General features: G+C 37.8%; 1 protein-coding gene across 1 annotated transcript; it reads left to right on the top strand.

Annotated features, from left to right (window-relative positions):
* The first annotated feature begins 1111 nt into the window (after window positions 1–1111).
* On the top strand, window positions 1112–11624 carry LOC117826680 (complement factor H-related protein 4-like). The gene is made up of 13 exons (XM_034702934.1): window positions 1112–1179; window positions 3208–3341; window positions 3441–3620; window positions 5239–5418; window positions 5500–5691; window positions 6912–6989; window positions 7140–7211; window positions 7993–8097; window positions 8326–8382; window positions 9811–9972; window positions 10072–10242; window positions 10884–10909; window positions 11396–11624. The coding sequence occupies exons 1-13, from the start codon at window positions 1112–1114 to the stop codon at window positions 11450–11452; spliced, it is 1482 nt and encodes a 493-aa protein (XP_034558825.1). The 3' UTR covers window positions 11453–11624.
* Window positions 11625–12664: the final 1040 nt, after the last annotated feature.

Below are 12664 nucleotides of genomic sequence, written 5' to 3'. Positions count from 1 at the left end.
AAAGGGAAAACAGCTTCTACAATTTGCTCCTGTGGTGATGAAACAACATGAATGATTTTGTTCAAGCATACGTGCAAAACCACTCCAACTTCTCAAGCATTCCACTTTCTTTTACCCTTCAGGTTTTCCTTCAGTGTTACAGAGCCAAGATATTAAAAGCTAAAACTTCTATCCCAACACCGAAGGAGCAATGAAAACAGTAGTTGCTTTTTCATTACTAATTTGTTTCTTTGTGCTAACCACCTTACCTCAGACTGCTTCAACGAGGGGTGACTACATAAACTTACGTACGCAAGGCTTTGCAAGGTGCGTTCCATAAGTAGGAATAACACCCACATTTTAATATATCACATAGAGGCATGCTGTGGCAATTGCACCTCAAACACTTTTCATGAATCACACAATCACACCTAATCAATAACTTTCATTATTACTTTTCCCATCGTACAGATTAGCAAAGTGTCCTACCGGTCTCTCTTCCTCCTCCCCTTACGATCAGGCTTAGACCACTCTGATCAAGCAAATTGATTGGCCAGTAGGCAGTTTTCTGCTTACTCACTGATTTGCATTGTTTCCAATAGTCTGCACTCTCCATTCTCAGATAACTTTAAGGTATCCAATCAGAGTAGTGCTTCATTATAGGCATTCTTTGACCGCAGGAACTTTACCCAGGAACTAGGGACTTTACCCCTGAACTACGTGCGTTTCGACCGGTGGAACCAGGGTCTAAATTTAGTTCAGGGGTACATAATCTCCCCCCTGAAAAGCCCCTGCTTGGGGGGTAGTACTTTTCAAAGGTCCCGGGACTTTCGGTTAAACGTAACAGTGTTTGTGGAGTTTACACAGCTGTTGAAACACAGAGGGAGTTCCTGTGAATGCATGCTAGCTTAGTTTTTTATTAAAATTTCTAAATTTTATTTAAAATAATTTTTTTCTCCATACGTCACTGGCCTGATTTGCACATTCTACCCGGGACTTCAGCTCGCGGTCAAAACGCAGACAACAATTGGGGCACAGGAACCTTTTAGTTCCAGGGAAAGTAGTTCTGGGGGCTAAAAGACCCCGGAACTCTTGGTCGAAATGCACCTTATCTTAGCATTCTGCATGGATAATGAGGTTAGAAACTGAGAGGCTGCAGATCCTCCACATCTCTTCTGGGGGGCTTCAACGCCCACCGAGGTAATGATGGAGATGCCTGGAGGGGGATGACTGGGAGAAACAGCCTGTCCGATCTGAACCTGAGCCATGGATGTATACATGCAACATGTGCTACCATCCTGACGATGCCTTTTTTGGGGAAGACCTTACATATACCTTGCAGCTATACAATGCCAAACCCCATCCTGCCTGTATTACAACAGTATGGCTCCATAGTGGAAGAGTCCAAGTGTCCAACTGACCAGCATACAGTCTTGATTTATCACGCTTTTCAAACATTTGGTGCATCATTTAAGAAAAATAGCAGAAGGAGAAACCCAAAATGTGAACCAGCTGAAATCCTACGTTGGGTAGGAATGGGACAACATTTCGGCTCCATAACAATTACAGCTTGTTGTTAAAAAAAAAGAGTTGCAACAAAATGGTATACTTGCCTGTTTCAAACTTATTATTATATTATGTACCTATGTATGTTCTGTATTTATTTTATTTTTTTTAAGTTATATTTTTGGCCTTTCTGCCTTTACTTGATAGGACAGCTGAAGAGAGACAGGAAATGTGGGAAGTAGAGAGTGGGGGAAAGACATGCAGGAAATAGTCGACCGGCCGGGAATTGAACCAGTAACCCCCGCAACGAGGACTGTAGCCTCTGTATGTGGGGTGCTTAGACCACTAGGCCACCAGCACCCCAAAGTTCTGTATTTTTGATACCAGCTACAAATCAAATTTCCTTTGGGAGAATTACATGAAGCTGAACTTGACTTTGGGAATGTTGCTAGCAATCAATTTAAGATGAGCATGTATTTTTCATAAACAATAACATTTTTCAATGTCATCTTTTTGGTGTACTTTGTGATTGATCATCTTTGTAATTTAACTCAACATTTTGTATTTAACTTAAGTTTTTTATAATCCATGCACTGTGTGCATTGTATGTTGCATGTTTTACTGTCTTACTTTACTGATTCTTTGTGGCTGTTGTCACTGCAAATCTCATCTCATTTGCTGTCTTTGAAATATTTTCAATTGTATATGGGGTTTAAATGATGTGCAAACCATCAAAGTCTGTTTGTGTCAACATTTTACTCAGTGTCCCAGCTTTTTTGGAATGGGGTTGTATGTGAGAGGACAGTAGATGTATCTGAGATGAGAATATATGAGACGGGAGTGCATGTGAGAGGAAACGGAAGTCTCCCCTTTAACACAACTCCGCTCTGTCATTTAAAGTCACATGATGAAGAGTTGAAGTGATGCAGAGCACCTGAGCATCCAGCAGGTGGGACCAAAGAGTCACATGAGAACTCCAGGACAAACCATAAAACAACAAAATGATCATTAATATGATTTCTAATTACTCAAACACACAATTTGGAAAACAATCTCTGTGTTGTCTTTATTTTATTGTTAAATGTGTATGTTTCTATATTTTCTCCCCTGGTTTACTGTAGGCTATCCTTTGCCCTGACTGTGTTTGGTATTTCATAATATAGACCTTTGATCACAGCAGTCCGGGAAATCACTTTGTAACCTGGACAAAACAAATAGATGTCTGTTGTGTCTTGACAAACATGACTGAAGAAAGACTGTAAAATGATGTCGTGTTTGCTGGTAGATTTAAAACATTAAATTTACAAAGTTTTGGTTGAAACTAAAGCCTTGAAAAACCACATTATGATCCCACAGAAGAAAACACATGACGTTATTTATTTAGTAATAAGAATTAGTATTTCTGCATTATGTGTTTACTATTGTATTAGTTTATAGTTTGTAAAATAACACAATGTGTATTTAATTTCATAATATGAGAGACTCAATCATGATGAATTCTACCACAATGAGTATTCTATGAACATGAAGTACTGTCTTTGAAATCTCTGTTAATGTCCTGACTCTAACAAAGCGCTGCATAACTTTGAGAGACTGTTGACTTGTTCCCCTCCTGTGTCTGAAATGTTGTTTGCTGCATTTTATCAGTGTGTGCGCTTCAGGGGAACAGCATGATGTCACAGATGCAGAATGTTTAGTCCACATTTGTTCACTTTTGGGAAGATGCCCTCAACAATCATTAACTTTTCCTGATCTTAAATTGTTTTTTTGCTCTGCTAGGATTTGTATTCCTGTCAAAATGAGCATGAGATATCTGGGATTCGTTCTTCTGATTTGGCTTCCAGGAGCACTGCAGGGTAAGAACATTTTAAGTCCTTCACCGATGAAATTCATTGTTTTTTAAAAAAGGGTTTCAATATGATCGTGCTCTCCTGTTTACGTGTCAATTTTTTCAGCTCAGCATTGTTCTCCCCCCAGCCTGGAAGACGGTTATTTTATTCCAAATAAAGTAAATTATCCTCATAAATCTTTGATTTTTTATGCCTGTGGTAATGGAAGAAAACCTGCTGTGGACGGGTGGTGGGCAACAAGCACTTGTGAAGGTGGCAGATGGTCACATGAACCACAATGTATAGGTAAGTGTTTGGTCAGTTTGAATGAGACGCTGAAAGCCTGCAGCAGCGTCTTTCTGCTTACTGTTTATTTGCTTCATGTTTTATGTTTTTTATACCCTCTGGGAACTTTTACCATTTATTTTACTGATGAAGTGTAAAAGTAGAAAAAATTAAAAGGTGTAAGACAAAGTTATTCATCTATTAATTCATGACACACAGCTCCTCATAACTAATTAAATTGTCCAATGTTGAGCTTTATCTGTTTGATTTTATTTATTCATTAAGAATGAGACTGCTCCATATTCTATCTGTGATCAACCTTGTTCTGGGGTAGTTAATCTCCCCCTCTGAAAAGCTCCGGGTAGTACTTTCCAAAGGTCCAGGAACTTTGGGGGGCAAGGCCTGCAAAGCTGAACATTTCTACTTGGTAGCGTACCTAAAGTGTTTCTATTTCACCCGCCATCCACAAGAAAGCTGTATTCACTTGGTTTAATAACTCCTAAACATTTGCCCTCTCGGAGTCTGAAAGCCTTAATGCATCTATCAGATCCCGGTGTTACAGTTTGAAGAGGGACCCTGTTAACTGGCAACCTTTAGCTGAACATGTTGATGTTCAGTTAGCAAATGAAGGAGTCGTTAGGAATCCATCCTAGTGTAGTTTTTATGAAAATGTCAAAATATATCCTTCAGATAAGTATTTAATGATAATCTAAAGCCATTTACAAGTAATGCACCCGGATGAAAGTTGGTACTTAACAGAGTAGCTCTTCAAGATAAGATAAGATAGGATAAGATAAGATAAGATACTCCTTTATTCGTCCCACAACGGGGAAATTCATGGAGTTACAGCAGCAAATAAGAAGGTGTACAGTTCAAGAATTTCAACAAGAATATATATATATATATGCCAGTCTTCCTGCTTTAAGCACTGGAACTCATTACTGGTGTTGATTCAACAAACCATGTGCAATGCCATCAAGCAAAGGTTTAATCTCCTCCATGCTGTCAGGCTAACTATAATGTCAGACATAACAATGCCCAGCCTGTCTGTCACCTTCTATGGCCGCATCTTTGTTGCATGACCTTCTAGGTTTTCTTACTACCCTCTACTGGATTGGCGGTGTAATGCAATTAGTTTTATTTTTTCTCCATACGTCTCTGGACGGATTTGCATAATCTGTCACTCTGGTATTGATGCCACTTCATTTCCTTCGCACTAAAATTAGATTATTAGCAACAAGATTGGTAAATACCTTACATTTATGGCGCAAAAGCTGAGTTCATATTCGGCACCTTTCCGGACGTGTCTATCTTTAAAACTCTGCTGTAAAAGTTTGGCATTGTAAGTTATTTTTGTTCAGAACATTTTCCTTTTACATCACTCTGCATCCTGCAGAAGTTTCCTTGAACAGTTAAAGTAGTATTCTGTATCAATCCATGTGCTTCCACAGTAGAGCTTTGGCAAGAGCCACATCTTTAAGACAGTGGGTGATGGTGCTCATGAGAAATGCATTCTCCATCCCAGAAAAAAGCTACTGTTTTCATCTGAAGGGTCACCAGAGTCAACACAACATGAAAGTTCCACTGTAAACCCTGTAAAACCATCACCATTGTGTTTTTGTTCTTTTTCTGCCCTTAGATGAAACCACTTGCCTTCGACTTGAGATACCCAACGCAAAAGACAACGACAACAGAAATGATTGGTATATGCACAGAGACAAAATAAGGATAACATGTGAAGAAGGGTATGAACTGAAAAAAGGGGATGCCACAGCTGTTTGTTTGAATGGAATCTGGACCTCTGTGCCCATCTGTGAGAGTAAGTCTGTCTGTACTCATTCGCAGGAGTGTCTCAGTGAAGAGAGCTATATATTGATTACATGTGCCTACTTTTTTACAGTTAGTGATACTACATGCGGTGAACCTCCTAAAATCCTCCATGCAGTCATCGTTGGTCAGAATTATCAAAAGGTGTTTGCTTCAGATTCTACAGCGCGGTATGAATGTGAAGATGGATATACTGAAGAGGGTGCAGTGAGCAAGAAAACAATCATCTGCATTCAAGGAAGCTGGACTGAAGGCCCAACATGCAGTACGTAATAAATGTGCAGATGTATGCTACATTAATCACCAGAAAATCGACGGTCAGAATTTAAAGCCATGATGGACAAGGCATTTTATTTTCCAGGCAAATGTGTCAAAAACACAGGAACTTGGGGAGCAGATCTTCGGCCATTGTCTTTCAGAGCCAAATCATGCATATAGCCGTGTTTTGAGAGTTTTAGAGAATATTTAACAGACCTCTTTGGATTAAAAGTGAACTATAGGTAGATTGTTCAAAAAATCCAAATTCTTTAGATTATGTCAATATTCTCAACTCAACTCAACTCAACTTTATTTATAAAGCACTTTAAAACGACCACAGCTGGAACAGAGTGCTGTACATAAATAGACAAACAACACAGTCATAAAAACAATTAAAACACAGGATAATAAAACAATAAAAACAATAAAACAATAAATAAAAACAAACAAACCTTAAAACACTAAAACAGGAGCAGAGTCTCATGCAGGGTTGAAAGCCAAGGAATAAAAATGGGTTCTAAGATGAGTTTTAAAAATGGACTGTGAGGAGGCTTGTCCAATGTGGAGGGGAAGATCATTCCATAATTTTGGAACTATCCCCTTTGAGCCTCCGTTTTGCCCTCGGTACCTCCAGGAGCAGTAGACCAGCTGACCTGAGGCACCGAGCAGGAGCGTAGGGGTGAAGGAGCTCAGAGAGGTAAGGCTGGTCAAGACCATTTAAAGATTTAAAAACAAATAAAATAATCTTAAAACGGACTCTAAGGTGCACAGCCAGTGGAGGGAGGCCAGAATCGGAGTAATGTGGTCCCTCTTACGAACTCCAGTTAAGACTGTACAGTCCACTGTAGTGACTCTGCCATTTTGGAGAGCTGTCCAAATATAATAAATATTGCCTTTAGTGGTCAAAGTATCCCACAATGCATCGTTAAAGGAGTGTATAACAAATGGCCACTAACCCAGCTCTAGTTGGCATAGACTAATGCTAAATGTATTGCACTTACTTTTGTGCTATAAGTTCTGCATTGACCTTTGTGTAAGCAGGAGAGGGGAATGAGTGATTTTGGACACAACCTGAGCATTTCAGAATTAAATACACCTTTATTTGATGGAAATGTATTTCGTCTGAAATCAAACTAAATTTGTTTTAAGAAATACTATGAAATTGTCACAGTGTGAAGAATTGTGCCCCTAAATTCTGTGTTTTTTCTAATAATTGTTTTCACTCAGGCAAAAAACCTAGACAAGGTACTGGACATGTTCGCACTGAAGAGGTAGAACAATCTGGAAGACACACTACATCTACAGGTAGCAGGATGCAAACTGTCTGTGGTTGAGGTCTATCAAGTGTTTTAATTACTATTGAAGTATCTTCTTTTTTGAAATCCTGGTAAATATGTATATTTTTTATATAAACCATATATTGGATGTCTCTTCTTACTATATATTTTCACATAGGTAGAGAAACCGGACCAAATACTGGTTCACGTGGATCTACGGTGAGTGGAAGAGTTGAACAACCTTTGGGAGGTAAGATAATGATCGTTTTAAGTATAGTAGTATCTGAGAGGCGCTGATAGAGATATTGAGACTTTTAAACGTAAACTAAAAACGTATTTATTCAGTCTGGCTTTTATGTAGGGTTTAACTATTTTATTACTTACCTTTTACTATAATATTGATTTAAATGTTGCTTTATTATTTTAGTAATTTTAACTGTTATCTTATTCTAATTTTGTATGTATTTATTCATTCATTCATTTATTTAATTTTTATTTATCTACTCAGTTTAAGTGATTTTTTAGCCTTAGTATATATTTTTCAACTACCCTTTTTAAATCTATTTATTTTAACTATTTTTATTCTTAATTTTAATGCTTTAACTTATTTTAATTACACATATTTTATTTTTTGCTGTGCATTAGTCTCTATTTTATTTGATGTTATTCTTATTACTTTTAATTTGTATTATTATTATTTTTATTATTATTATTATATTCCCCTAATATGTCTTGCCATTGTTTCATTTCTGTTTCTTTCTGTTTTGATTGATTGATTGATTGATTGATTGATTGATTGATTGATTGATTGATTGATTGATTGATTGATTGATTGATTGATTGATTGATTGATTGATTGATTGATTGATTGATTGATTGATTGATTGACACACAGCCAGGAAGGTAGAGGGCCATCTGGACTTGTTTATGAGGCCTGCTCCCCCCTGTGCCAAAGAAAATCTATTAATGGAATTAATAATCAAGAACTTGTTCTGACTGCACATCCCGTGTCTTTTCTTATTTCCATAAAGGCAATGGAAACAGGCAAGACACTAGGCAGGATGGCTCTACAGTTGATGGAGCAGTTGGCGGACCCCCTACATCCGCTGGTCGTGTGACACCAGGGTTGAGTGGAGGTAGGTTAATTTCCTTCAGATTAATGTTGAAAATAAATAATTTTAAGTAGCTTTTTATGGCTATATTGAAAGTTAAATATACTTTATAGCTGACTTTGTCATGAAAGAAGAATTGATAACTACGGAAATATTGAGATTCTACTGGACTCAGACTGAAAAGGGTATGAAAGATCATTCAGAAGTGATAACTAAAGATGGGCTTATTTTCCTGCTCTCTCTTCACAACAGGATCTTCAACCATCTCTGGAGTGGATGACAGACACAGTAAACCTCTCATCGTATCAGGTTAATCAAACTAGAAAAAAATGAATTAAATAGACATCGCACCCGCTCAATAGAATTTTAATAGTTCAGGGCAAAAACATAAGAGAAAACCATCCATCTCTTTCTTTCCCCTCTCTCTCTCATCTCCATACTTCCCTGATGAAAATGTGTGAGTGGGGGTAGGTAGAGTGTGCAGCCTACCCCTGCAGGAGTCAGCCCTAGCCAAAAGCATCCTCTAATCCTTTTTTGCCTTCCCTCTCAAATCTCAAATCTTAAAACTGGCTCTTAAATTAGAGTGGAGAAGAAAGGATAGGTTGTGTGTGCAGTCTGACCCAGCAGGGGGTAACTCTAGCCTAAACAAGATTCTTGCGCTGGCTTAGCTGGCAACTAGACTGGTAGAAATTCTTGAAGACGTTTCACCTCTCCTCCGAAAGGCTTCTTCAGTTCTGACCATACTGGGGAAGAGCTCGAAGATATAAGCCACTAACAGTCGTGGGTGTGTCCAGGAGTCACAAAGGGTTCTAAGTGGGGTCGGTAGTCTGGTTTCTGTCAGTCGTTCTGTACCTCCTGATAATCGTTAACCTAGTTCCTGGTGGTGATGGGTCAGCTGTGAGTCGTTAGAGTCACATGGTCTCTGGTGTGAGTATGGTCTTACTTGTTTTGACAGAGAATTCAAAACAGCGTTGTATGTAGGAGACAAATGGTGTCTTAGTCCACCACCTCTGTTAAGAGAAGGGTGATCAAACTTAACATAGATGGCTTCCTTGACCCCTCTTTCATACCAACGGTCTTCTCTGTCCAGGATCTGAACCTTGCTGTCCTCAAAGGATTTTCCCTTGTCCTTGAGGTGCAGATGTACAGCTGAGTCCTTGCCTGGCTCTTCTGTGTTGGGCCATGCGTCTGTGGAGAGGTTGTTTAGTTTCACCAATGTACCGTTCCCTGAAATCTTTGTTACATTACTCCGTTTGTGCTGAGGTGTTTTGTCCTTGGAATGAACCAGTTTCTGTCTCAGCGTGTTGGATGGCTTGAAATGAACAGGGATGTTGTGTTTGTCAGGAATTTCTACCAGTCCAGTTGCCTTACGGATCAAGCTTTGGATTACCGTGACCTGGATGACTGAGAACCTTCACAGACAAGTACTTTGTGTGAATTTCACATTTCTCGACTAGGGGTAAATAGACAGTGTTTGCTGTGAAGCCAGTGAGGGATCTGTCTTTGGTGCTGACCTCCTCTGATTGGTTCTGGTTCCTGATTGGTAAAGGGTGTCGTGGTAGGGACAGATGAAGCTCATCACTAGCAGTTGTCGAAGACCATAAGGCAAGGCTTTAGGTAGACAAAGTAAAAGGGTGACAGTGGGTTGTTAAATGTATTCAAATAGACTTAGTCATTCCTTGAACAATATTTCACTATGAAAAATGTAAATGTTAAGAAACATCTTTTTGATTTCAGTTGACCAGTGTGGACAATTCCCAGTTGTTCTGAATGGCGTTGTTGTGCAAATGGAGGGAATGCATTTGAAATACCAGTGTAACGGTTTTTACACACGAGTGGGTCCAGAGCAAGTGGTGTGCTACAACGATGGAACCTGGTCTGAACAACCCATCTGCAAAGGTATAAACAAATCAACAAAACCATTACAAACAAACAGAAAGTATGTGAACCAAATACGGATACATTATTTTGAATGTTTTTATTTGATTTTTTGTGCAGAGGCTTTCTGCATCGTGGATCTTGCTCTGTATTCTAGGATTGGGATAAGTCAAACTGGAACGGAGTATGTTAAGGAAGGAGAGTCTCAATATTTTAGTTGTTACACCAATCATTATCGCGATCATTTCATCGTGTTCACATGCACCAAGGGAAGAACTTTCTATACTGATTGTAAGTATATGTGATCTTTTTACTTTTTTTCATGTGTCACACTAGAGGCCCAAATTGATTTAGATCCAATTTAGTGTAGCAGTTTTAACCTTAGTTTTTAACTTACAACACTTGAAGGAAAATTAAACTTGAATATTTTACAGATTCAACATCACAGTTGTCCAACTGTTCAAAGCTATAACTGAGTGTCAGGTTCTTCATCAGGATGAATAAGAGCACCGTATTTTGAGTCAATCCCATTTACCTTGTAATATTTCTCTGTAATAAAAAAATTACTTGCACGCCTACTAAAGTTATTATACCTTCAGATTTTCTATTATTTCCCATGCAGCAGAACCTCACATCACCAACTCTTATACCTATAGGTAGAGGCTGAAGTCTCTTCTATTGTAGAGCTATCAATGATGTTTAAAAAAAAGTGTCAAGCTAATTTGAACTAAAAGGATGATTCAGATTTGTACAAGTGTGGCTGTTACAGTCAGTGTGTATTAATTTCAAAAGGCCTACCACTGCCAAAGGAAGCAAAGAGTCTTTCATACACACATCTATGCAGAGGATCACACTTCAATAATAATGTTTGTGTGAATGAAATTTACTTGAAATATTCACTGATGTGCTGATGTTTTTTTAATCCTTTTTAGGTTGTCACGATTATTACCATAGACACGTAAGTTACCTTTTTATTTACTTCTCAAATTTACATAATAATTAAAATATTTTGTATATCTAGTTTAATTTCATTATATTACAACCAACCAATCAATCAATCAATCAATCAATCAATCAATCAATCAATCAATCAATCAATCAATCAATCAATCAATCAATCAATCAATCAATCAATCAATCAACCAACCAACCAACCAACCAACCAACCAACCAACCAACCAACCAACCAATCAATCAATCAATCAATCAATCAATCAATCAATATTTATTTATTTATATACCACCAAATCCCAACAAATGTGATCTCATGACGCTTTTACCAACATAGCAGAAGAGAGGAGATCCCAGTGTGTCTGTTTCCCCAGCAGTCTAAGCCTACAGCACCATAAATAAGTGCTGGTCCAAGCCTGAGCCAGTCTAACTATAAGCTTAATTGAGAAGTTTTCAAATAAAATAATTCTCTGTTAACTGTGTTTCCAACCAGAACCAGTGCCGAAGTTATAAGAAGCAAACCACTGCAGAGGAGCTTCTGATGGACTGACGACCAGCTTTGAGGAAAACTCCATCAAGAAGACCTTCACTTCACTTCACTTTTTCTAGAGCAGTCCCTGCACCATTTGAATGTATCCATCAGAAAGGAATCACTAATAAGAGGTGGAAATAAACAAATGAATTCCACTAGAAAACAAAATACATAAAACCTATGAATAACATCCAGTTTGTTTGCTTGATTTATGAAGAGTATCCAGTACATGTATATGACTAATTCCATGTGATCATTTCTCAGGCCATTTTTTTTAGAGTATGTTTCATTTAAAAAACAAGGAACAGTGTCATGTCTGGAGAATTACAAGTTTGAGGACTTGGAAGCAGACTGTAGAAATGGTTTCCTGAAACAAAAAAAACAATCAGCAAAATGAAAACATACTCCGTCAGGGTCCGTGTACAAATGTCCAACTCCAAGATTAAGCTGGAAAAAAATCCCAAAACACACAATTATACTTTTGTGACAATCAAAGGGATTTTTTTTATAATTAGAATAATGAACAAAGAAAAAACAAATAAAATGGATTATGACAATATCAGATAAAATAAATAAATACGTAGATAAATACAACAAACAAAATAAACCTAATAAATAAAATGAAAATAAAATAAATAAATGAAAGCGGTTGGCAGGAAACAGTGGACATTTACATTCACGTTTATATTTACATTTATGTTTGCATTTACATACTCAGGGAACTTACCATACATTCTTCACAGAGTTATGTTGCTTCCCCCAGTCTTAAAGTCACTGAAGCTCTCCCATTGTTCTTTAATCATATCATTTCTGGAGTTTAATTTCCCCAACATCTTCTCACATGCAGCAACTCCTGTCATCTGCTGCAGTGTAGGAGTTTGAGTCTCCTTCCAGAATCTTAGAAATAGTCTAGTACAGGTTATGAAGCCAGTTGTTAATATTACAAATCTACAAACAAAAGGAATTTAACATTAACATTTCATTTGCATGGTTCAGTTATCATATTTGCGTTGAAGGTAGACTATGATAAAAGGACTGCCTTGTCCTTATCTCTGAAGGATAGAGCTGAAATTTTTACAAATGAGTATTCCTCTGAAGCTGCCAGACTCATTTTCTTTGGAGCAAAAACAAACTAATAAACTCTTACAAAAGCTATGCATTCCCAGGTCCAAAGGAGGCCAAGGAGTTCCAGATTTGTTCAACTACTTTATCTCATATAACGCTGAGTAT

The sequence above is a fragment of the Notolabrus celidotus genome, chromosome 15 (genome assembly GCF_009762535.1).
Source record: "Notolabrus celidotus isolate fNotCel1 chromosome 15, fNotCel1.pri, whole genome shotgun sequence".
Lineage (NCBI taxonomy): Eukaryota > Metazoa > Chordata > Actinopteri > Labriformes > Labridae > Notolabrus > Notolabrus celidotus.
This window is presented reverse-complemented; position numbering and strand designations above follow the sequence as displayed.